Here is a 27,225-nt window from a genome sequence, read left to right as displayed (position 1 = left end):
TAGAAAATTATGGGCTGAAAGTAAACTGCCCATATAAGGCTAACCAAAGAACCCATTATAATAATATTAAACTACAGCATTTTACAATTAAAGAACAAGAATAGCAGTACTTGATAAACCAGAACCAATTCAAAATAATATTATGTACTGACAATACATGCTCCCCAGTCATTTCATAAATTCCAATTACCTACGAGTGCAAAAGACCAGCAGATACTTTCCAACATGGACTGCAGGCATCTCGATTTTTTGCTAGAATACTGTCTCTATTAATTTATAGGTTATTAGTAAGTAGTCCTTTGTAATAATAAGTAAAAAACAAGACATGGCAGAACTCACATTATTTGCCCTTAAGAACCAAAAAAAGATCTTGCATTTCCTAATCAGTTCGTAGCCCATAAACAGTTCGCCTAGTACAACCCACCTTTGGAAATCAGTGCTCCAGAATCCTAAGTGTGGTGCTTAGACACTAAAGCACTTCATTATCAGAGCAAACAAAAGCAGAGTAAATTTCTCCTTAGGCTCCAAAGACTAAGGTACCTCTTAGATTTGTAAAGCACTTTATAGCATCACATGCCTCCTCCTTACCAACCCTTATTTAGCTTGTGTATTTTACAGCACTGATCACCTCTATAGTACACAAACTGGATCAGAACAAGGTCAGGTGGCCAAGAGAACCAGGACCAGTGCTCAAGTCATGGGACACCAAGATCAGTGCTCTCACCACTACGAGTCACAAATAACAGGGTGGGGGGGGTGGTAGGGGGCCTTTCTGAATCAGCTGAGGAACTTACATGTACACTGTATTGCTTAACTACAAAATCCAGTGCAAACTTCTGTCTCCCTTTCTATCTCTCATTCTCTCTAATACCACACTTATTATCCAGATAATCAGATAAATTATATTCCACTTGGATTTCTAGTATGTAACTGTAATCACCCCAAGACATTTATTTTAACCAATAAAACAAGTCTCATTATTTACATTTTACTTGTTTTTAAAATGTAAGTGGTAGGCAAGATGTTAAGTGTCAACCCAGGTAAACTTAAAAGGCCAATTTAGTTTAAAAAAAGAGAGTGAGTGAGTGAGAAGCTGTAAGTGCTTAAAAGTAAACAAATTTGCCCTGGCTGGTTTGGCTTGGTGGTTAGAGCTGTGGCCCATGGACCAAAGGGTTTTAGGTTTGATTCCCAGTCAAAGGCATGTACCTGGGTTGCAGGTTAGATCCCTGGCCCCTATGGGGGTATGTGCAGGAGGCAACCAATCAATGTGTCTCTCTCACACTGATGTTTCCCTCCCTCTCTCCCTCCCTCCCTCCCTCCATCCCTTTCACTCTCTCTGGGAATCAATGGAAAAACATCCTCAGGTAAGGATTAACAGTAACAAAAAAAGTCATTAACAACAACAATAAGTGTTAGCTTGTTCTATCCAGAATTTCATATAAACAGAATCATACAGTATATATTTTTCTGTATTTGATTTCTTTCATTCAGCATTATGTTGTTGAGATTCATGTATCATTAATTCAGTTTTTTGCTGAGTATTAGTCCATGGTATGACTATATCAATTTGTTTATCCATTCACATTTTGATGGACACTTGGGCTATTTCTAGTTTTTGGTTATTGTGAATAAAAATGGTATGAATCTGCTAAAAAAAAGTCATTTGTAGACATATGCTTTAGATTCTCTTAGATAACGCTTTAGAATTGTTTATGGGCTATAGGGCAGGTATGGTTCCACAAGAAATAGCTGAATTGTTTTCCAAAATTTGGGCTTTTAGCCGTTCTGGTGGGTGTGGGTTGGTACTTCAGGATTTTAATTTGTGTTTCCCCAATGTCTACTCTAGTTGAGCATTTTCATGTGCTTATCAGCCATTTTTATATATCCCTTTGTGAAGTGTCTGTTCAAATGTTTTGCCCTCTTTTTATTGGGCCTTTTATTGTCATAAAAGTTCTTAATATAATTGTCATAGAAATTCTTATTATATTCTTGATACTAGTTCTTTACCAGATATATGTTTGTCAGATATTTTCTCCCAGTCTGTGGCTTGCCTTTTCACTTTGTTAACAGTGTCTCTTGATGCTTCCTGTGTCCTGTCTGAAAATCTTTATCGACATCTAAGTTGCAAAGATAATCTGTTTTATTCTGGAAGCTTTAATGTTTAGCTCCTACACTTAGGTGTATATGACGTATCAATTTTTGTGCATAGTATGATATAAGGATCAAGATTTGTTTTTTTCCACATGGATATCTAGTTCTTCCAGCACTGATTACTGAAAAGACTTTCCTTTCTCCACTGATTGCTTTGGTGCTTTTGTCAAAAATCAAATGGCAGTGTAAGTAAAGGTCTACATCTGGGTTCTCCGTTCTGTTGCAGTTATAATTTTTTATTTTATTTTATTTATTTATTTTTGGTATGTGCCCCTGCGGGAACCGAACCCGGGACTCTCTGGTCTGCAGGCTGACGTTCAACCGCTGAGCCAAACTGGCCAGGGCTTTTATTTTATTTTTTAAAAAATTTTTCTTTATTGATTTTAGAGAGAGAGGAAGGGAGAGAAAGATAGAAACTTCAATGAGAGAGAACAATGATTGGCTGTTTCCTGCATGCCCCATGCTGAGGATCGGGCCTACAACCTGGGCATGTGCCCTGGCCAAGAATAGAACCTGCAACCTCTTGGTGCATGGGTTGATGCTCAACCACTGGGCCATACCGTCAGAGCTATCCTTTTTTATTTATCCCTATGCCAGTGTAGCTTTACAGTAAATCCTAAAGTTGGTTATCACAATACTTCCAACTGTACTCTTCTTTTTTAAGATTGTTTTCAATATTCTAAGTCTTATGCATTTCCACAGGAGCTTCAGAATCACCTTAATAATTTCTACCAAAATAAGGAAAAGCCTAGTAGAGTGACAACTGGTATGGCATTGTATCTACAAATCAACATGGGAAGAATAGGTATCTTAACAATATTGATTTAATCATAAATATGGTATATTATTCTATTTAGGTCTTTAATTTTCTTTTGGCAATGTTTTATAGTTTCCAATGTACATATCTCTAGTTAAATTTATTCATGTGTCATGTTTTTTGATGGTATTGTGAATATATATTAGCAAACTATTGGAAAATTTAAAATAAAACTAAAAATATGGTTTTTGTATCATGACATTATATCCCAAGACCTTGTTAAACTCACTTATTTCTAATAGTTGTTTTTCAGTACCCTTAGATTTTCTTTGCAAATACTCATGTCATCTACAATAGCTGCTAAAAAATGTCAGATGTTTTCTCAGCTGCATCTAGTGAAATGATCATGTGCTTTTTCTCTTTTATTATTGCATTCCTAAGCTAAACCCAATTTGGTCATGATGCATTATCTTTTTTATATACTGTAAATATTTTATAAAGGATTTTTTGCCTTTATATCCATGAGTAATATTGATCTAGAATTTTGTTTTCTTTTGGGAGTGGTGGGTAGGTAATAATGTCTTTATTGGGTTTTGGAATCAGGGTTCTAATGGTTCCATTTTTAAAAAATGGGAAGCTTTCCATTTTTAAAAATTGGGAAGCTTTCTTTTTTCCCGTTTTCTCAAAGAGTTTGTGTAAGACTGATATTATCTCTTCCTTAAATATATGATAGTCTGGAGTTTTCTTTGTGGAATAATTTTTGATATATTAATATTTCCTATTTCATCTTGTTTTCAGTTTTTGAATGTGTCAATTTCATCTAAGGTATCCAGTTTATTAACATAGCAATGTTCATCACATTCTCTTATTTGTGTTTTTTTTTAATCACTTGACTTCAGAGCCTATCGATTTTATCTTTCAAAGATCAAACTTTTGGCTTTGTTAACTATTCTTATCTTTCGTTCTACTTTTTAGTTTCTTAGGGTGGAATATTAGGTAATTGATTTTAGATCTTCTTGTCCTATACTAGCATTTAAAGCTATAAATTTCGACCAGGTTGGTGTGGCTCAGTGACTGAGTGTCAATCCACGTACCAAGAGATCGCAGGATGGATTCCTGGTCAAGGCACATGCCCAGGTTCTGAGCCCAATCCTCAGCAGGAGGCATGCAGGAGGCGGCCAATCGATGTTCTCTCTCATCGATGTTTCTATCTCCCTTTCCCTTCCTCTCTCTCTAAAAATCAATAAAATTTTTTTTAAATAAATAAAAAATAAAGCTATAAATTTCCTTCCAAGTGCTGCTTTAACTATTGTGTAGTAAAGAATCCGCTCCTGCCCAAAGAGAGTTCTAGCTATGTCCCCAGCTCCTTGGAGATATGAAGTTTCCCAAGTGATAGAAGTATCTTTGTTATTTATGGTGGGACCTTCAGACCATTCCTGAGAGTTTATGCTAATGAGGTGGCTCAAGGTGGACATACTGTCCACCATTTCTTACCAACTTGGTCCTCTGTTCCCAGGTAGCAACTTTTTTAAAAGAAGACTTACTGATTGTTTTTTTTAGAGGGAGGGGAAGGGAGAGGGGGAAACATCAATGTGAGAGCGGAACATCCATCAGCTGCTTCCCTCCTTCACACTGCCTACCGGGGGAATTGAGTCTGCAACCTGAGCATGTGCCCTGACCGGGAACTGCTCAACTGGCCATGGCCCAGGTAACAAGTTTTTAATGCACTCCCTTAAATAAGGTGATTCCTACATGACAGCCCTTGAATCAATTAACTGAAGTTTATCTAATGGATTACCAGTAAGCAATGCTTCCTTAGTAGACATTCAAGCAAACTCAAGTTTAAAGATTCATATTATTAATTCCAATGGTTAAAGTGATTAATGATATATAACCCAGTTATTTTCAACCTGAAGCTGTATATAATGTTGCCATAGTGCCAAATCTGGTACTAGGCAGTCATCCACTAAGATTGTTCTTTGTGCCATTTTTAGAAATTAGTAGGCTATTTTAAATGCAGATCAGATGAAACATCCACAGAAGTATTAAACAATAAAAAGAACAACAGATACTGTGTTGCAACCTATAAATGAAATACTTAAAACACTCCGTACTGGGCTTTGAAATACATAGAAAGTTATTTAACCAAAGTAAGTAATTTAGGTCAGGTAACAATATTTAGATAGAATTTATATAATCACTCATTAATAATAATTCTGATGAGATTTTAGAATGTTTACACCCCTTAGGTAATTTTTTTTAAGTAAGACATTCTTCATTATTTGTATATGTCTTCATGATCAATCTGAGTTGCTTAAAGCCTTAAGATCTGAAATGCATACTTTAGCTCAGTCTTGAGAATTATATTTATAAAATAACATAGGTTATTAATAAGAATGGGGCAGAAAAAGTTTAATGATTCTTTTAAGTTTAATTCAACTTAATTTCTTAAGGTAACTAAAATGCCAATTAAACACTTGGTACATAAAAATAAGAAGAGATTTGATACCTTTAATATTACATTGGAATGATTTAATAATTATTCAAAAGTGATTCCTCTAAATCTTGGATTTATATGGGCTCTAACTGTTATGCTCCCCTGTTGAGTACACAAGTATTCTTTTGTGGCCTGTCAAATAATCTTAGATCCGCTGTAGATCACACTTTCCACTCTAACACAGGACCTTTAAAATACTCACAGTTTTGTAAGAATTATTTTTTAGGATTACAGTTTTTACAGTTCCGGGTAAATTTTAATTATATATCCCATTTAAATTTTAAAGTTTGGAGACATTTTACAATTGCCACAGTAACATCATGGTAACATTTTTTGCTGAACAAGTTAATGAATATCTCTAGTGGAAATTTCTTTAACTATAAATGTGAACTCCCAAAGAATTTTCATATTTATTTGTATGATGTTTTCGACATTTCCCTACTCACATTTTATTTTTTATCTTTTTTTTTATTAATTAATTTTTGTTACAGATGTTTCCTACTCACCTTTTTTAGATGGCTTGGGTGGTACCACTGGGCCAGGTTCTATGTTGTCATAAAAATTATTCATGGCCTTTGGGTCAAAGTTTCCTATAAAGAAAAGAAAATTACAAGGCATTTAGAGTTCTTTCTCCTGTTATTTGAATTGTTTGTTAAGGAAAATGTGGAAATAAAACACGTAAGAAGGGAATCTCTTTTCCAGGGTTTCAAAACTCATTGTTTTTCCTATTCTTTTACCATTGCAATTGTTTTCTTTATCATTGTGAGAAAACAGCCAAGCAAACTAACACACCAGTGTTTATCTACAGTGTTCATCTAAAGGAATATTTTTCTCACTGTAAAGCTAGTTTCTTTAGGCAGGACTAAGCATGTGGCAAGTTTAGGGAGGTACATGAAGGAGAGAAATGAAAGGATGGCTGAATTGTTTTCTCTCTTTGTTTTGATTTTAATGAACAAACCATAAGAAGATTTTAATAGTGAAAGCTCACTTCCATATCTTTGATAATTTACCTTAAAACTTAATCTATCACAAATTCGACTATGAAAGAACCCCAATTTACAAAGATTTTTCAAGTGTTATGACATCAGCAGCTCTTGGATTCCTATCATCAAGAAAAGGAGAATCTTAAATGTCACCTATAGATTTATCAATGATAAAGATGATACAGTGCCAATTTCAGAATAACAGAACAATCCGTAAGAATTCTGCCACAAAATTTTCATCTCTTAAAATGTTCCCTCCCCGATCCTAGTATCTATTTCAACCTCATCTCCTGCCAGGACTCCTCCAAGGCCAATTTTGATCCAGGGCCAGCTTTTGGTCCTACCTTCACTTCTGTGAACCTATCACTGCAATCTGCTTGGTCTGGACAATTCCAATTAAGCTTTGTAACTGTACTCATGCTTATTTCCAGAGGATGCTATATGGCACTGGTAAGGTTCAAATGTATTAGATTTATTTCTAGACTAATTTTGTCTCAACATAAGTTTTTCTCACCAAAACCAACCATAAAGCTGCTTTTCATCAATTCATGCACTGCCCTGGCCGGTGTGGCTCAGTTGGTTGGGCGTCGTCCTGTGCACTGAAGGGCTGCCGGTTCGATTCCTGGTCAGGGCACATGCCCAGAGGGGTGTGCAAGAGGCAGCCAATAGATGTTTCTCTCTATATATATCTCCTTTCCTCTCTCTCTAAAAAATTAATTTTAAACAAAGTTAAAAAAAAAAATCATGCATTGATTTACATCTAATCTAAATCTCCCCAATTGTCTAGATTCCTTCTCTCACTTAGAAATTTAGATTAGAAATTCATATAAAATTTTTCCAGAGCACAGAAGAGTAGAAATTTAGAAATGCTTAAGCACCCAAAAGAGCTCTTTGTTGCTCAATGGAGACCAAAAACACAGCTCTTTGCTTATAAAATCTTAATAGTGGTTTCCCTTGCAGGTCCTATTACCAATGCTTTTATCCATTTGGCTATGCTATTTTAAGATTTTTTTCCCTGAAAATAATTCCTATGACAGTTCATGAAAGCCACAATGCTACTTGATATATTAATTGGATCTTTTTATGCTTTAAGATGCTGCATATGGATTTCTTCAATTACTTAAGTTACAGCTGATGTTCTAATTTCTAGATCCCATTAGGCTTACTATAAATATCCTAACCAAATGTTTAAGTGTTTGTTTTGCTTGAAAGAACACACAAGCAAAAAAAAAAGCAACGCTGTCTTCTAATATAGTAGCAATAGTTTGTATAGCCCCCACATTATGCATAGTAATTCTTTTGCTGCTTAGTAGGCTATAGAGTAACTAGGCTTCTGAAAATAATTTTAAGTGAACCTAACTAGATCATTCAACTTTCACATTCAAATTTTACTTTTATTCAGATAGTTCCACATCTTATTGGGTTTCCCTGCTTAAGCCTACTGTTTAACTTTGCCTAAAAATGGCTTTGGGGTACTTTTATATATACCTCTTAAAATACAGTAGAAGCTCTCTTAGCTGCCACAATTAAGAACAGTGGGGGAGGGGCTGATTAAAACACAGAATTGTTAAGAAAAATTACATGTCAACTTTAATGTAACAAAACATAAACATAATATTTTAGTGTCGGACCAAGACCTTTTCTTTACCTGTATGTTGACTGAAGGTTCTACATTGTCTTTCTTATATAAACTACACCTGTGATGTAGTTTGGTGATGTAGTATGGTAAGCAAACTTTATCTATAAAGGGAGATAATAAACACTTCAGGCATAGTGGGCCCCTCAACTGTGCCATTGAAGCACAAAAGCAGTTCAAGGCAATATATAAACAAATGGACGTGGCTATGTTCCATTAAAACTTTATTAAAAATAAAAATAAAATCAGGCAGCAGGCTAATTTGCTGAACCCTAATTTATAACTTCTTGTTTTCATTTCTTTAGAATGGAGCAAGAATGATACTATAAGAACATTTAATTTGAAGGCAGAATCCCCTTAGGTTTTTAATTTTCCCCTTAACCCTTTACAATTACTTTCACCCACATGTCTAATTTGCAGTCCCTATATGATTTGCCTTTGAGTCTTTAAAAGGTATTTGCCTTTGAGTTTTATAGGAAAAGCAGCTTCTCCTGCCTTCATGCTAGTTTAATAACTGATAAACAGGTTTAGGAACTGGCACAACTGACTCTTGGTAAGCAGACAAGTCCACTGACGGGAGCAATAGTAAGAACATCTCCATGCTGGTGAGCTGGGCAAATGAAAGTCAGTTAAGAGAGCTTCTACTGTAGTGCACTTCTATAAGAAAGCAAAACAAACAAACAAACAACAACAAAAAAAAACAAGAAAACTCTAAGATATAATTGGATATTTTCATGTAACATAACTTATAAAAAATGGCACATGAAATTAACTTTAAAACCAAGAAATCTGATCTTCTGATTTGGGATCCCTAATGTTATAAATATTTTGGATGACTCACATAATATGAACCCACTAAGTTTTAGAGTCAAAACCCATCAACTTATAAAATATTTACAGTAAATGACTAAAAGAGGATAAACACAGAGTAATAACATAGACTGTTCTTAATAATGAAATTACCAAAGTAAAACTATTTTTTGATCCCCCAATCTGATCTATGACCATGGGATGGAGTGATCTCTTTACCAGGATTGTAACCTTATAATGGATAAAAACTATCTCTTAAGTCTATAAAACCAAAATGATTGCTACTTAAGCAGCTTAAAATACCACACTATTACTTATGGTTTATCAAATAATCAAGTCTATACCTCTAGATTGAAGGAGGTCAACTTCTTTCAGTGTACAGTCAACATTTATCTGGAGTTGTCTGTTCATGCTTCTCAATCTTGTCATTTCCTCAGGCTAGTAAGAAAGGACCCAAAATAGCAATTGTGGGAAAGTCATTATCAAGCCCAACATTTAAGAACCACTATTCACATTAATCGTTCTGATTGGTTATTACCAAGAATATGGCCATAGTCCATAAGAGGGCATGATTAAGAAGTCCTATGTGTTATTTTTCAAGGAATAGTCAAGTAAAATGAGGACATCAGTATGGCCACATTGAAACAATCTGCATATAACGTGGCAGGCTATAATATTAGACTGTTCATACAAAATACTACCATTTTAATCATAGAACACTGAGAATATTTTATTTCTACATTTTTATGGTAATGGAAACTGCCAAAAGTATGAACCTTTTAAACAAACAACATCCATGAGTTTAGTCTTGTCTGGGATGGTTAAAATGACAACAGTACTAATTTTAATTAACACTAAGTGGCAGGCACTGTGTTCACCAGAATTCTCTCATTCTTTCCTCAAAACAATCTTTCCAGGTAAGTACTAATATCACCCCCAATTTAGACATGAGAATAGCTGAGGTACAGAAGTTATATAATTTTCCCAAGGTTATAAGAGAGAGAATTTATATAAAAGTCTTCTATATAAACTTATATAGAAGCAATTAATCTTGTACATGAAAATTTCAGAACAAATGAATTCCATTCTTCCTCCAACTTTGTTTCCTTCTGCCTCAACCTTTCCAGCCCAACCTATTCCTTAGGTCTTTCGGGGCCTACAGGAGAAACTGAAATGTGAAGAGAGCCCTATTCTTCAGTTAAATAAAGCTTTCTGAAAGCCCTTCTTTCACCTGACATTCTCAATTCCTTTACTATTTTACATATATGTACAGTAAAAAAGTTGGAGTTTAGACCCCAGAGGCAAGCGTACTGGAAGCTTTCAGCACAGCCTACATAGTAACTCAGTTTTTAAAGATGATTCTGTAAAGACAGAAAGACAAAATAAAATCCCATTGTTAAAAACATGTATTTTTCTAAAAACTAAATATGTTGTGATAACAGTGAAGAAAAATGATCAAAAAGGGTTATTTTAATTCACAATAATATAAGATCTTATGCTGTTAGGAGGTATTAGAATAACTGGGAATGCCCATTATATTAGCAGATATCAAAAGTTTAAAATAAGTGCTACAACAGGCAAAATATAAGAGCTACAATTCAGAGGAACATTAAAGTCATTTAGAAAAATCTATCAGGGATTGCTTTTCTTTTCTCATTCCTATGGGTAAATCATGTGACATTAACATATAAGTGCTTATTATACCTTACCTAGCAACCAGGCATTATTAAGAGTTTAAAACATACCTAAACAGTTATATTAAAGATAAAGCACTTGTTCAAGGATTTCAAAGAGTGATGCTATCTTCCTAGGAATATGTGAAAGAACCTATTTTCTTTGTAGAATCATATAAGGAAGGTCAAGTACTTGAAGGAGCTGATCCTTCCTATATATTGGGGTGGGGGAAAATGTTTCAGCCATAGTGTCCCTGAATAGTGAAGCTCTGTAACTACGTATGCATATATTATAATACACTTTGTAGTCAAGAAAGAGGCTACTGCACATCTGCTTATAACAACAACAAAACACTTGTCAACAGGCTCATTTCTAAAGACAGCGGAACTACTGGAACTCACTAAATTAACAGTTTATCTGTGAGATTCCTATGTCCTTTTTCATAGCTTGTGATTGAGCCTGGCCAGTATGGCTCAGTGGATGAGCGTCGACCCATGCACCAAGAGGGCGCTGGTTCAATTCCTGGTGAGAGCACATGCCCAGGTTGTGGGCCCGATCCCCAGAGTGGGGCATGCAGGAGGCAGCCAATCGATGTTCTCTCTCATCAATGTTTCTATCTCTCTCCCTCTCCCTCCCTCTCTCTCCAAAATCAATAAAGAAAACAAAATTAAAAAAAAATAGCTTGTGATTGAGAGGGAAAAATCATTTGTCAAAAAGTACAGTTTTTCATGGAGAAGGGTTTCCAGATTGACTGTGTGTAATTTACAGTTGTCTGTAAAATACCAGCATGTTTATCTCAACTTTCTTCAAAAGGTGACAGAAATACCTTGAGCCAACTGTTTTAGCACTTTAAGAAACTGTCTCACAGATGGTGGCATGGCCCCAAGTATGTATCCGGGACTCAAAGCTGTGGGTTAGTCCAAACACCCAATTCGTCAGAACAAAATGAATGGGAGAAAAAAAATTGGGGAGAGGATGTAATTGACAGCTCTTTGCCTATTAAAAATCTTATTTATCCTTCAAGGTATAACTTAAATTATCCCCTTCTCCGTGAAATTCTCTAATCTTTGAACCCTACCAGCAAAAAACTAACATTTCTATCTCTGAACCCCAAAGGCATTTAATATCACTACCATTCAGTTGGAGAGCACTTCTGATTTACTGCCTTACATGATCTTTTCCCTCCTTCACACTCACACACAAATACATGTAGGCATCTCCCACGGCGTTTAATAGTAGATTGAGGAGAAATGGTGGTGGTCATTCATCTTGCACTTTTGCCCTCCTTAGTTCCTCTAAGTTTCTGCACTTGTACACAGAGCTGGTCAGAAATGTACATTCCAGTCTCATTAGTCACACTGCTAACCAATTTTTTTATACACTGCTTGATAAGAAATAAATTTGTTTGAAAACCTGAAGGTAGCAATAGATGCTCAACAGCAAAAAAGTCAATTCTCTATTAATAATTCTACACAAGGGGGACAATGATAAAATAAGGATAGCCATTTACTGAGTACCTACAACATGCCAGCCACTTTACATACATTGTGTCTTTATTAAAATAAACTGCAGAGCCCAGCTGGTATGGCTCAGTATTTGAGCATGTCCCATGGGACTGAGAGACCCCAGTTCGTTTCTGGTCAGGGCACATGCCCGGGTTGCAGGCCTGATGTCCAGTGGGGGGAGTGTGGGAGGTGGCCAATCAAGATTTCTCTCTCACATCAATGTTTCTATCTCTCTCTCTCCCTTCTTCTCTCTCTAAAATAAATAAATAAAAATGTATTTAAGCCCTGGCCAGTTTGGCTCAGCAGTTAGAGAGTAGGACCACAGACCAAAGAGTCGTAGGTTTGATTCCAGTTGAGGGTACATACCTCGGTTGCAGTTCAGTCCCTGGCCCTGGTGGCGGTTGTGAGGGAGGCAAACAATCAATGTGTCTCTCACATAGATGTTTGGCTCTCTCTCCCTCCCTCCCTCCCTCCCTATCTGAAGATAAATGGAAAAATATCCCCGGGTGAGGATTTAAAAAAAATATTTTAAAAAAATCAACTGCAGAGAAATTAGATATAACCAGTGAGTGCCAGAGCTGTTCTGGCTCCAGAGCCTATGCAGGCACTCGTTCAATTATGTCATGGTGCCCCAAATGAGCCTCTATGAACACAAAGAAAATTCTGACAAAATCCTTTGTTTTCTGATTAATTTCCTACACATAATATACCCTTGTGTAACACATGTCCCTGAAGTTAAAATCATTTTTACAAAATGTTTCAAATTTGTGTATGTATCTCAAGCAGATTTTTCCGGTATCTTGCAACTAACCTTTATTTTATACTATTTGTTGAGCATTATATAAATTGTTTAATGTGTTATTCTAACAAAAATCCCATCAGATTGATGGGTACTGACACATATTATCAGTAATAAAAAAAAGCATAAAGGTCACTTATCCAAGGATATGTGAGTGACATGAGAGCACCAGAAACCTGAATCAAGAGCTCACTGTTTTAACCATAATTGTCCCTCAGCCATGCACTCCTAATAGTCCTCCATTTTACTCCAGGCCTGGCAGCAGAAACACAGGGGAATCACACACCCAAATTTCTCCCTTCTCATATATTATCACCCACATGAGCTATCAATTTCTGAAGCTGGGTGATGGCTGCATGGGAGTTCATTCTTTTATTTATCTTTAAAATTCTCTATAATAAAAAGTTAAAATTAAATTACAGCCCAGGACAGAAGTTTTACCAACTTCCCTCTTTCTCTTTTTTTTAAAAAGAAGTCTCATCAATAAAAGCTCTCATCTAAAATCTGCATTTTGAAGCACTGACTGATTTGTGCTACATTAGACAGTTCTCTACTTCCAACAAAACCAATAGGGTTTTATTTAGCAGGGATTATCACACAGCAAGAGGTTGCTCATCAAAGCATATATGGTTTTGTTATAGAAAATAACTTCTATGCTAAGAAAATTTGTTTATGCCATGCAAGTACCTAAAGGACTCCAAAGTGCCTAACGACCACAGGTGGTTTCCTGCATGAGTTACATTCTTCAGTATCTTCCCTCATCAGAGGATTCAATTAAGATTTTAAGTGAGAACAAATGAGGCAGAAATAGCACCTTTCAGTTAAAGATAGCTTTGGAATATTCCAAGAGTTTTCAATATTAGAAAAATTCTCACTAAATTATTAAATATGCCTGTTTCTCAGCCCTGGCCAGTGTGGCTCAGTTGGTTGAGTATCATCCTGTGCACTGAAAGGTTGCTGGTTTGATTCCCAGTCAGGGCAGCCAAACAATGTTTCTCTCTCACACTGATGTCTGTCTGCCTCTCTCTTTCCCCTTCTCTCTAAGCATGTCCTCGGGTGAGGATTTAAAAAATGAATACAGCCCTGGCTGGTTTGGCTCAGCAGTTAGAGCATCGGCCCGCGGACCAGAGAGTCCCAGGTTTGGTACCTCGGTTGCAGTTTGTCCCCGGCCCCGGTTGGGGTCATGTGGGTGGCAGCCACTCGATGTGTCTCTCTCACATCGATGTTTCTCTCTCTCTCTCTCTCTCTCTCTCTGTCTCTCTTCCTCCCGCTCTATCTGAAAATAAATGCAAAAATATCCTCGGGTGAGGATAAAAAAAAAAGAATACAAATTTAAAAACAACCCAAAAATGCTTGTTTCTCAAAAACATCCACTAGTTCCACATGACCAGCAAAATAAAGGTCAAACACCTCAGCCTAGTGTTCAAGGTCTAGGTCCCATTCCACCTGTGCACATTAACCTGTTAAGACAACAGAAATCTCAGCTTAAGCAAGGGAACTTGAACTGCTACCTCCTGAAAGTCTCTGTCTTGTCTTCAAGTCTTTGTTGCCTATTCTTTTTCCCTTCTAAAATATCTTCCCCTTTCCTCTCTGCTTACACAGCAATATTATAGTGTTTAGGGCAGTGGTTCCTCACCCTTTTTTCCTTCAATCTAATAATAACCTTATGAAAATCAGATGAAAGCTATAGACCTGCTTCCCATATAAACACACATACGAAACTGCATATAATTTCAGGATTCACAAATCTTCTTTGAGGCCATGAACCTCAGTTAAAAACTTTTCTTTGGGGCCATAGCTACAGACATGCTGTCTGCAAGAGGCCTGCCACATATGTCCACTTTTCTAAACTTCTAAACTTTGAGAGATTACCCTTAGTTTAGAGAGAGAAAGAAAATGAGGAATGACTCTGAAAAAAAGTAGAGATTGAGTTGAGCCCTGAAAAAAACAGGATTTGTACATGCAGAGCTTTAGAATGGCATTCCAACACGAATGTGAGAGAGCAGAGAAGTACATTGAGTACATACAGAAACTAGTTAATGTATAAGTTCTCTTATCACTAACTGTACGCATATGAGCACTTATCACTGTATTATCTGTTGATGGATCTATTTCTCCCACTAGCAGTTATGTACTAAGCACCTAGCATTGGACTATATTCACCAACTATAAAATATGGTAGTTGACTGAATGAATGTTAAAAGGTGAAATTACAGGTGGTTGGATCAGAAAAAGTTTGTGCTGCCACAAGATTTTAAAGACTTGTTTGAAATTTTTCAGAACTATTTAAAATCTTTATTAAATATTAACCAACATGTGAAAAATATATTATCCAAATCTTTTCGTTAGAGCAGTTCCTGTTAGGACTGTTGTCAATACTGTTATTTTAGTTTCCACAATTATTTACACTTAACAAAATTGCTCTGCCTAAAAATAGTCTATACTCCCCAAATTCATATTGATCTCATTGTAGCTCATCTGAATTAATATACGTAGAAAACTGATTTTTAAATGTTTGGAAAATATATATAATATGCTTAGAAGAACACATGAATACATAAGAACAACTTATAAAATATTTGCTCAGGGTAAACTCTTCATTTCTATTTTGACAGAAAGCCATTTTTGTAAATAAGATCTATAGCTTGATTATAACTGTCAGTATCCAAAAATACTAATGAGCCTATGAAATTCATACATATGAAAAAAAATAAAGCATCAAATTATTTTGATGAGAATTACCCAAGGCGAAAGTCCTCCATCCATTGTTTAAAAATAACAAACTTGGCCAGAAACAGATCACCCCCACCTTCCTATCCAACACACCCCAACAGATCACTTACCGTTGGTATTGGAGTGGTGCAGCTGACCCTTCTGAGCCGTCTCTGCATTAGGTCATGCTCCATACTGTTAACTTCAGCCTTCAATCGCTCTAGCTCCTCTTTCTCAAGTTTCAGTTGCTTTGCTAACCTCTCCATCCTTGCTCGCTGATGTAACAGCAAGGCTATATAGCATTACAGATAAAGTCATTGCAGAAAATAACATTGAACAAGTGACCCAGAAATTTCTATATGCATTGCTAATGTATAGAATATCTATAAGGAACCACGTTATCCAACTTGAGCTGGCATTTACTTTCATGTCTTTCTAATGCTATTCTACTTCCATATCTGCTTTAATTTAGCTCGTAACTGCTGCCAAAATGTCATCATCTATCCGTCCCTCTTGTTCTGTCATCCACAGTTTCCCTAAGATTTTCCCCATTTTAAATATCAGGCATGCTGAATTATAAATACTTCCCTCCTTATATACTAAAAGAAACACTAAATTCTCAGATGTCTTGAAACAATCTTAATAGACTTTAAAAAACTCTATTCTCCTTTATATTTAGTTAAGTCCATTTTTAACTAATCTAACAATGTTCTTTCTTCATTACCAACATTACCAATCCAACTTCTTTTTTTTTTCTTCTTTTCTTCATTGATTTTAGAGAGAGAGAAACAGAGAGAGAGAGAGAGAGAGAGAGATAGAAACATCGATGAGAGAGAACATCGATTGGCTGCCTCCTGCATGCTCCCCATTGGGGATTGGGCCCACAACCTGGGCATGTGCCCTGGCCAGGAATAGAACTGGCGACCTATTAGTGCATGGGTCGACGCTCAACCACTGAGCCACACTGGCCGGGCAATCCAACTTCTTATTGATATCAGTGCATCCTCCAAGCCATCCTCTTTTTAGAAAAGATTCAAATTCTTTCACCTTGATCAATTTTAATTTTAGTCTACCCTCTATGAATCTTTTTGTCCCACTATGTAGTTTGTATTTTTGACAGTACCAAGTTCACTTATCTACATTTTTCTCCCAATGTCTGTTCTTCCAAAATAAATGTATTATTGGGTCACTATTCTACCTTTTCATATATTTTAAAATTAAGCCTGTAGCTGACTCTCAAGCATTAACCCTATTCTTAATAGCAATGCTACTGCCCAGTATTTAATAAATACTACTATTAAACATTTAATTAAAATGAAATAGCTTATATAAATTACTTCATTTTGAATAGGAGATTGCCACTCCACAAAAAAGATTAAATTTCATGAAAGTGATAAAATTACCTTGTGTATAGGCATAATCATCTGATCCAGAACTAGAACTCCTGTGATATTTAAGGCTTCCCTTTTCTCCCCCCGAGCCTGGTATCACTGAAATGGGTTGAATAGGTTCTGGGGCTTCAGAAGGTTCTTCTTGGTCCACTAAATTTAAAAGATTTTCAGTCGTTGCTCGGCCTACGGTAATTTTAAAAACTGTAGTTGGGTTTGGTATCACCCGAGGAGATGGTGATGGAGCGCATGAAGGTCCACTTGGCTGTGTATATGTAATATACACAGGATTAACACTAAATGGAGGTTTTGGTTGACCGGATATCCCTCTTGAAGGAGAACTTGAAGGTGGAGTGGTGGCTGTGTACATTGAATGCTGATTCCGTGGAGACGGCTGATTACTGATAGGCGAAGGACTCCTTTGAGAGGGTTCAACTGTAATTTCTATCTTCTTCATGGATCCTTTGGGTAAGCTAGATGTTGTGTACGGGAGATAAGCTACTGAGTGGTTTCCCTGTTTGTGATAGCTAGGAGGTCCTTGTTGATATGGATGAGGTGGAGTAGTTGAAGGACTAGGTGGCATAAAGATGTGAGAACTCGGGTGGCCCAACTGTGAAGGTTGCACTTGATGCTGTGGAGAGCTGAAGGGTGAAGGACACTGCGAAGGAGGTGGCGAATGGTAAGCAGGTTGAGGGATCTGTTGTTGTTTGGGAGAATACTGAGAAGGTTGATAGTTCTGTTGATGTGGATAAACAGGTAAAGGACGTTGGCTATAATGAGACACTGGGCCCTGTGGTGAGGACTGCCATGGTGTATTCTGAGGAGTTCGTCTTCCGGATGGACTCTGAGATGTCTGTCGAATATAAATAGAACCAGGCGACCCATAGAGATTGCTTGGAATTTGTGGAAGAATTTGTAAAGCTCTTGGTACAGTCTGTCCAGAAGGGAGGTTTTGGGATACTGTAACAGTAATTGGATTTGTACTATACCGAGGTATGTGCATGTATGAAGGAGGTGGCGGTGGTGGTGAAGGCCCCTGCATAGCAGATGGATTCATTCCTGCTTGCATGGAAGATGGCTGTTGAGGTGGCTGTGAAGGAGGAGTAGCTGCACTTCTGTTCTGTTCATTCATAAAAAATGGATTGTAGTTGGGAGTAGCAGCCACAACAGCTGGGGCTGAGTGTGGTTCCGGAACTAAGTGTATCAGCTGTTTACCTGCTGCATGCTGTGGATCAATATGTCCATCACTTGAACTATGTACCAGTGTTCGACCACCATTAAGTTGCACTCCATCTCCTGGGTGGTAGCTACTAGGAGAATGGATACCCAGGTTAATATGCAAAAGGCGATTCCTATTCATCCTGTTGTCATCTGGACTATGGTATTCCATATATAAGTATTTGCTACTCTCCTGGGAAAGGGCTCGGCAACAGGCTTCAAGATTGTTGTTATTCTAGGAGAGAAAAATGATAAAAGTAACATTGGCAAGATCAACCCATCCTAATAGTGGAAGTCAAGTTTTGCCAGAGTTATGCAAATATGATTGTCATAGAATAAGCAGAGAACAGTATTTTAAGCACAAAAGGCTTCAAGGTCATCTATCCTGAAAAGGAGATCTCAAACGATTCATATTATTTTACAGACATTTAGCTCACATGACTAGTACTACTGCTACTGCTAGTGCTACAGAAATATCTACTTCTGAACATTGTGACTCAAGCCCAACTTTTCTGACTCTAATTCCAGGACTCATTTTATACTTGTGCATCTCAACAAATTAAAATGCTATGCTAATCTTGGATTCACTGCAATTGCTGTAATATACAAGTATGAGTAATAGCTATCATTAATATTTAAATTGATAAACATGAAGATAACCATGCTTTAAGTTTTCTAAAGACACTGAAACCACAAGAAAAAAAGCTTATAATAAAAATTCCTACAGTCAAAACGATAAACATTCTTTTTTCCCCCTTTATTAGTTTTAGAGAGAGAGAGAGAGAGAGAAACATTGATGAGAGAGAACATCAAATGGTGGACTCCTGCATGCCCCCCATTGGGGATCTGGCCCACAACCTGGGCATGTGCCCTGACTGGGAATTGAACCGGGGCCTCTTGGTGCATGGGTTGACACTCAACCACTGAGCCACACCAGCTGGGCAAAACAATACACACTCTAAAGCAGCCTTCATTTTGCTTTTAACCAAAGTTATCCTTATATAACTTCAACTGTCTGTATCATTATGAAAGATTAAGCTAAACAAACAAACAAAAAAAATAAGTTAAAAAAAGTCGACTTTTTGAACTATAGCTCTACAACTTCACCAAAGTTATGGTAATTTAACACAAGACCAGGTCTTGACCGACTTAATGAAATTCTTCATGCGTCTCGAGTTTTTACCTGATGAAAGGCAGCTTGGTGAACTTTCAAAATCATTTAAGGATTTGAACTTTTTGAGTCACACACACACAGATGGTAACAGCAAACAAACATTTTAGATGTTCCAGTTGACAGTAATGAAACTATTAATGGGTTCCCTTTAAAAAATTTTAAGATATAAGGTAGTTTTCCATTGAAATACAAAATTTGGAACTATTTTATTAGTCTAATACACTATTATTTATTGCCTTTGAAATAATCTATTAATGTTTCTAGCCTTGGCTGGTGTGGCTCAGTGGATTGAGCATGGTCCCATGGACTGAGAGGTCCCAGTTTGATTTTCCAAACCTGATCAGGTCAGGGCACATGCTGGGGTTGTGGGCTCGATCCCCAGTAGGGGGGCGTGCAGGAGGCAGCCAATTAATGTTTCTATTTCTTTCTCCCTTCCTCTCTCTAAAAAATTCAATAAAAACATTTTTTAAATTGAAAAAAAGAAATAATCTGTTAACATTTCTCAACCATCACATTCTCTGTAGTTCATAAATACATATAAATATGCACACTAATAACTATCACCATATATTTATTTTAACAAAAAGTATAGGTTATACAAAAATCTAAGGAAATGCTATACTTTTGCAGAGAAACAAATAAGGTTAAATCTAAGACAGGACACACAATGCTGCAATTTTAGAGCTGGGAGAAGGATTCTTAGGGTTCAGGGTTCATTTACTCCAATGCAACTCATTTACAGATAAGAAAAGAGATGCCTGGAAAAATTGCATGGCCTGACAAGCACTTAACAGGAAGGAGGGCCAGGTCTATATTCTAGGTCTCCTGACTTCAATGCTCTTTCCCCTAAAACGCAAAAATTTCAAGGGAGAGGATGTTAGGCCAAAAGTATATTACTATACTAAAGCTTTAGGAAGTAAAAGAAATTTGGTCAAGCAAACCTTTGTAAAATAAATTCTTAAAAATGTAAAGAACTGGTGTTATCAAAACCCCATAGGTAACTTTTATCCTTTCGTTATATAAAGCTTTTGATTCTCAAATTCTAATACTTTTAAAAATACTTTCTGAGCCATAGAAAAACATAAATGTTGAAATTAGAAATAATCAGAACTCAAAGTCTAGGTTTTTTTCTTATCTTTCTTGAAATCATGCTGATCAAGGCAGAAAAGCTAGCTATTAAGCAAATTTGGCCAGGAGCCAAAGGATTGAAATTGATTGCGAACTAGAAAATATGACTGACATAGCTGAAGGAAAAAATATGAAAAGTGAAAATAAAACTCTCTCAAAGTTTTTCTTTTAAGCCAATGGATTAAGAAGAGAACACAAAATTAGAAAGTTTTATTTGAAACCTAAAGTAGTCATGGACACTTTACTATTTGGCATTTTTATCAATGATCCTGAAATTTCATGTTTTCTACATTCAATTAGGTAGCCTAATTCATATTGTTGCAAAAAGGATCCAAATTATAAATTATACAAAGTTGGATTTGTTAGCCTATTTCAAATATGTCTACAGTGACAAGTTAAATAAATTTTCCTAGGAAGAAAAAATTTAAATCACAGAAAAAGATATTTAAGTATTTTAAAACAGAATACACCAGAATAAGAATAGATTCAAATGTCATATTTAACCTGGTAAATGTCTTAAAAAGAAAAAAAAATGGGTAAAAAACTTTTCAAACAGTAAACATGAAGAATAAAAAAATCAAACTGTTTAGTTCAAGAGGTCAGAATTTTTATTAAGACATATATAAACACTCTTAAAAGGACCAAGGCAGAAAAACATCACCCTCAAAAAGTGATCTTAGCCCTGGCCAGTTTTTCTCAGTGGTTAGAGTGTCAGACTGTGGACCAATGAGTCCCAGGTTTGATTCTGGTCAAGGGTGCGCATGTGCCTTGTTTGCGGTTCGTCCCCTGGTACGGGTCGTGCAGGAGGCAACCAGTCGATGTGTCTCTCTCACACTGATGTTTCTCTCTCTAACTCCGTACCACTCTATCTAATGATTAAGAGAAAAATATCTTAGGGTGAGGATTAAAAAAAAAAAAAGTGACCCTAAATTGGGAGATGGTAGCTCAGAGAGAGGCTGTAAGGTTTATGTATTAAATGCAAATGAATGAGTATCATGTATTTCAATGCAAACAAACTTTCCAGACCCAGTAGGAGGTAAATTCCATATCAATTAGCACTATTAATCCCAAAGGAACAAAAAAGCAAAAGACTAAGGATAATGTAAGTTATCACCAAATATTCATTGAGTTCAGTTTACTAAGTGACAAGACACTAAGCCATGACAAAAATACAGGTAATAAAAGACTAAGTAAAATAAAATTAAATAAAAAGATCAGAGCCAGGAGGTGGGGCCCTAGGAGATTGTTAGTGGTTTAAACCAGAGCCTCACTTGGTTTCACTCCAGTGGGAAATACCTTTGATACAGTTGTAATTAGCTAACTATTAATAATAAAAAAGAAGCAAAGGGAAGGGCCAACATTATAGACACATTCCTTGCAAAAGACAGGAGGATGGGGACTGGACAAAGGGAAGATTGGTGCATGCACAGTAAAGTTGGTATGACTAGGAAAAGTGCTTGTGGTCAGTCATACTGGGGAACAGAGGTCTTTGGCCTGAATGGGCATGGCACTGCAAACACTTGAAGATTGGGGATACTTAATTCCTGAATAAAGAAGTTCACTCTCTTATGCTCTTGGCTTGCTTGGGACTCTTGGGATTCTGGGCTTGTGGGGCTCTTTTACAACTGCTTTCCTGCATTCACCCACACACAATGAACTAATGGGCTGCAGCTAGCCTGATGCTGTACTGGACCTGTCGCCAACATGGAAAGGAAACCCTGGACACTGGCTTTGCTTCTAGCTTCACTGAAAAACCAGCTACACCTCTTCTACGACTGGACTAAGAGAAATGGGGCTCTGGAAACAAGGGGATTTAATTCCACACAAAAATCACTCATTCTCCCATGCGAGTCTCAGAAAATTCTTTTCTCGAGGACTCTACCACCAGCAGCACCCAATGGGGAAGGTGACCCCCGCCAACTTCATCTGGTATCACATTTACTCTACCAGAGACCAAAATGAGAGGTTAGCCCAACTGGTGTGGCTCAGTGGTTAAGCATCGACCCATGCACCAAGAGGTTGCCAGTTTGATTCCCAGTCAGGGCACATGCCCACATTGTGAGCCCAATCCCCAGTGGGGGACATGCAGGAGGCAGCCAATCGGTGTTCTCTCTCATCGATGTTTCTATCTCTCTCTCCCTCTCCCTTCTTCTCTCTCTCATATCAATAAAGAAAAAAAAATTAAAGGAAAAAAAATGAGAGGTTAAAGTAAAAAGCAGAAATTCAGACTGAAAATGTATGTTAGAAAAATCAAAGATATGCTATAACACTAAAATCATAAGCCCAAGGTCTAGACCTAGTAAAGAGGGTTCTCAAACAAAGGAAGCACCTCTGTTACCACCACTGTTCTGTGAGTCTCTCTATTCGTAATTCACCTCAACTGTATATAGGCTTAGGTTATATTCTGAGGCATTCATACTGCAAAAAGGTAGAGTTTGAACTGATTGTGTGAGGGAGTCCAGTGGGCAAGACAGAATTGCTGCTCCCAAATGTCAACCAGTAAAATGCTATAACCTAAAACACTGAGATCCTCTGAAGGATGATATAAAAGTCAACAGAGGCCCTGGCAGGTTTGGCTCAGCGGTTAGAGCGTCGGCCTGTGGTCCGGAGAGACCCGGGTTTGGTTCCCGCTAAGGGCATGTGCCTCAGTTGCAGTTTGTCCCCGGCCCTGGTTGGGTCATGTGGGTGGCAACCACTTGATGTGTCCCTTTTACATCGATGTTTCTCTCTCTCTCTCCCTCCCACTCTATCTGAACAAAATATAAAAAAAAAAAAAAAAAGTCAACAGAGGAAGTGCTAGGCCTGTTTCTCTGTTGCCTCTTGAGTGGGAAGACATGGTCTATCATAATCAGAGATGAAACATCTTTATTTCACTAGAAGATAAGACAAAAGGAATGTGATTAAACTAAAGAAAGTGGCCTTACTCTTAAATCCTGCTCTAAATGTTACCCCCACCCCGCTACATAAGAAAATTTAACCGAGTTCTAGTTGTCACAACACAAAGCCAGCTCTAACAAGGAAAAATATAGCTTAATATCACTATAATTGGTGGGTAACTGACCTGTAACATGCACTGAGATACCACACCCTCTGGAATCTCAGGGAAACGTTGTCGGAGGTCAAGGAGAACCTGCATATCAAGCTGTGGACTGCTTTTCGCCATGCCAGAGCAAAATGGTGGTCAGGTTTCTCTTAGGAAATGTATGCTAACCAGCCTTCCAGTAGTAATGGTCTTCCAACACCACAGTCATTTTCTATGAAAAGAAATTAAGGTATGGTTAATTATATATTTCACTTTATTCAAATAGAAACCATTAATGTATTAAAATAGAAAGTTGGAAAACTGACAAATTCAACTTAGCCAGAGACTTTTCTGATGTAATATGGCCATCACAGATTTAAAAACAAACAAAAAAGGCCAAAAATCCCCCCAAACTCCAATTTCATTTCATCATTAAAAAAAAAGCTATATTAAAAATACATAGTATTATTATTTGGCAATCATATTTTTCAAGCCTTGAGAAATCCTAGTTATATATAATCACTCATGTCTCCCAAGGGCTATCATATGTATCACTTCTCTAAAGCAGCGTAATTATTTTGATGTCTGAAATAATAAAATAAGGAAACAAGTACTTATCATCACCACAAAGCATGCTTGTCCTGTTTGTCTTACAATCTCCGTCTTTAAAGCCAAAAGGTTTGAATTTGAAGTCTGAGTGAAGGAAACCCAATGCCTAAATGAAATAGCTGGGCAAACAAAAATGGAAATGTAGAAACTTTGTTTTTAAAAATGATGATGGTGGCCCATCATTAGCCAGACCTCCCCAGCTTGGCTTTTATCTACTTGTGATGCCACTGGCAAGGTGCTAAAATGGCAGGATATGGGAGTACAGTTTAAGTAGAGGAAACTGACCCCCGGTCTTACTGGCACTAGTTGAGTTAAGCACCCATGTAAACAAGGCAACTAATGCAGTAATAATGAAATCATAAATCAACTGGCAGCATCAAGGGTCAATTAACCAATCCAATTTTTAAGCTTTATTTCCTTTTTTTACTGTTTTGATTTTTTTTTTAGAGAGAGAGAGAGAGAGAGAGGAAGGAAGAGATACAAACATCGATGTGAGAGAGAAGCATCAACTGGCTGCCTCCTGCACGCCCACGCCCCCTACTGGAGATTGAGCCTGCAACCCGGGCATGTGCCCTGACCGGATTATCAAACTGGAACCTCTCAGTCCATGGGATGATGCTCAATTCACTGAGCCACACCACTAGCAGGGCACCTTTTTTTAAAAACTGATTTATTGAGGGAGGGAGGGAGGGAGGAAGAGGGACAGAGGGGAGGGTGGAGAGGGAGAGAGAAACACTGATATGAGAAATACTGATTGTTTGCCTCCTGCATGCACCCCAACCAGGGATAGAACCTGGTACCCTTTGGTGTATGGGATGATGCTCCAACCAACTGAGCCACACCAGCCAGGGTTTATTGTATATTTTTAAAAGTGGGAAAAAACATAGTGTATACCATACAATCTCCTATTTCTGCTGTGCTCAGTTGCTAGTCAAATATTTTTAACAATGAGAAGTAATCACCTGCATCTTCATAGGATTCCATGCAAACCATAATTATAAAACATGTCTAAACCACACACATAAAGGAGAGTTATTCCACACCAAATTTTCTATTTCTTGCAAATAGGCCCCAAAACTTTAAATCATACCTTTACTTAAAGCAATGTAGACAACATAGAATGTTTTAAAAATAAAAAGTATTTAAAGAAAATATGGAATTACTTTTGCTGGTTTATAATTAAGCAGATAATTAAAAAATAAATACCACGGAATCTTTAACTGAACTTTCATTATAGGCACGGAATTTCATTTTGCATGCAATCTGCTGATTCTTACCAGGCATCTAGCTGTCTCTCTTCTTCTTTCCAAGCTAAGACTATTAAGAGTTATGTACTTTTTGTGTCTATGAGGTGGCCACAAAGCCTCTATGTATAAGACTCTGCCTAACCATATGTGAAAAGAGCCATTGGGGACTGCTTAATGACTTCCAACCATTAACAGGAAAGATGTCCAAGGAACATAAGGAAAAAAGAAAAATGTGGGTGAAGAATACAGATAACTTCCAGTGTGCACATACATGGACCTTCTGGCCACCTTGTACTATTCTGATCCTTACAATTCATTCTTGTTCTAATGTGGCTCATCTCACTGTTCTTCTACAATACTCTATCCATTATCTATTTCCCTGCCTTTAAATCCAGATGATATATCTTCTGGTCCCTATGCCCCTTGACCTCTGAAGCATCTGACACTTTTGGCAGCCTCTGTGACATCATACTAGCCTGGTTTCTTCTCACCTCTCATCACATTAATGTTTCCCTCATTTTTGCCCTAAACTGCCTCTTCTCATTCTACCTGTTTTTGCCCAGTGATCACACCCACTACTAAAGTTTCAAAAACATTTAAAGGCTGATGATTCCCAAATTGGTATCTTGAGCATCATACTCTCTCCAAAACTTCAGACATATAGCCAACTGCCTGAAACACAGCACCATAAGGATATGCCCGAAGATATCCAAAAAGGAACTCCTTACCACAACCCTTCCCCAAAGGCTCTCTCTGTTCTCTCCATGAATGTTACCACTCAGTTAACAAAATTAGAAACCAGAGTGTGATCCTTGACTTCCCATTCTTGCATAACCAACTAAACAGTGTGAAATCAAGTGGGTCATGGTTTACACCCTGGTTTTGGCATTTATTAGTCTCTAGAAAAGAGATTCAATTCTTACACCTTTGAAGTTTCAACTGTAAAATGGAAATAACAGAATTTTTTAAATGTTTTTTAGAGAAAGATAAACATCTATCAGCCTCCTCCTGCTGTGATCAAGCCTGCAACCCGGGCATGTGCCCTGACCAGGAATCGAACTGGTTCCTCTGTCCATGGGATGATGCTCCATCCACTGAGCCACACTGGCCAGGCAACAGTAGAATTTAAATGGAAAATAGTCTTAAATCAGGGAACATTAGTTACAATTATTCAGGGCAAGTCTGAATATAATTCTCATCAACTTTCTGCTGATCTCCCTCCAGGTCTTGCCTTCTTCCATGTCACAGCCAGAGTATGTGTTTTCTAAGATGCAAATCTGATCATGTTCCCTACTTTCTCTGTATCCAAACTAAACAGCCATGTCCATCCCTTTGCATAGATGTGCTGTACTGCCTTTTCTCAGGGCATTAGCCCATGATCATTTATCTGTCTGAGACTCTTTTCTATCTTCCTCCTTCCTCTCTGCTTCTCCAACCCATAATGATCCCCCACATGCTTGCACTGGTGGCAACTTCCACTGACCCTTCCCTTCCTTAGTCCTACCGCCTTGTCTCTCTCCTCCTACACTGGGCTAGAGGACCCTCCATTATAGTCCCACAGCAGGCTGTGCTTATCCTCATTGGAGAACTGAACACATTATACTGAAGCCACCTGTGTACCTGAAGGTCTCATATAAAACTGCTGATCCACCTAAACTGTGCTGTTATGCCAGAGAGTGAGGAAGTACTCAAAAAATAATAGGAGCTAGTCACAAGGACCTGTGAGTCAGCTTAAAGAGGCTCCCACTGACTAAATCTGTGACAATTTGAGCGCCAAAATAATTAATGACTGTAGTGAATTATAGGCCTATACAAAAGAGGAACCCATGATCCATGTCAGTAACAGTTAAGTACAAACTTACATAGATGGAGAGGGGGAGGGCTTTTGCTAAAATCCAACTGGTAAACATGCAGT

At 37.3% G+C, this 27,225-nt stretch overlaps 1 protein-coding gene across 12 annotated transcripts in view; it reads right to left on the bottom strand.

Moving 5' to 3' along the window:
• TAB3 (TGF-beta activated kinase 1 (MAP3K7) binding protein 3) overlaps positions 1 to 27,225 on the bottom strand; it is a 65,908-nt gene that overhangs the window by 6,221 nt on the left and 32,462 nt on the right. For 4 of the 12 annotated variants that reach the window (XM_036270344.1, XM_036270349.1, XM_036270348.1 and 1 more), the window contains 6 exons: positions 23,494 to 23,686; positions 16,928 to 18,365; positions 16,249 to 16,287; positions 15,656 to 15,816; positions 9,179 to 9,272; positions 5,912 to 5,995 (listed from right to left, as the gene is read on the bottom strand). In XM_036270344.1, coding sequence (XP_036126237.1) covers positions 5,912 to 5,995; positions 9,179 to 9,272; positions 15,656 to 15,816; positions 16,249 to 16,287; positions 16,928 to 18,365; positions 23,494 to 23,595 — 1,918 coding nt within the window. In that variant the 5' untranslated portion in view covers positions 23,596 to 23,686. Of the gene's footprint in view, positions 1 to 5,911; positions 5,996 to 7,074; positions 7,094 to 8,036; positions 8,129 to 8,572; positions 8,682 to 9,178; positions 9,273 to 15,655; positions 15,817 to 16,248; positions 16,288 to 16,927; positions 18,366 to 23,493; positions 23,687 to 24,068; positions 24,183 to 27,225 lie in introns of those variants that run through there. The other 8 variants (XM_036270346.1, XM_036270350.1, XR_004960545.1 and 5 more) reach the window with 7 other exon arrangements.

This window comes from Molossus molossus, unplaced genomic scaffold (assembly GCF_014108415.1).
Source record: "Molossus molossus isolate mMolMol1 unplaced genomic scaffold, mMolMol1.p scaffold_m16_p_2, whole genome shotgun sequence".
Classification (NCBI taxonomy): domain Eukaryota; kingdom Metazoa; phylum Chordata; class Mammalia; order Chiroptera; family Molossidae; genus Molossus; species Molossus molossus.
The sequence above is the reverse complement of the archived record's forward strand: the minus strand, read 5'-3'. Positions and strand labels throughout refer to the sequence as shown.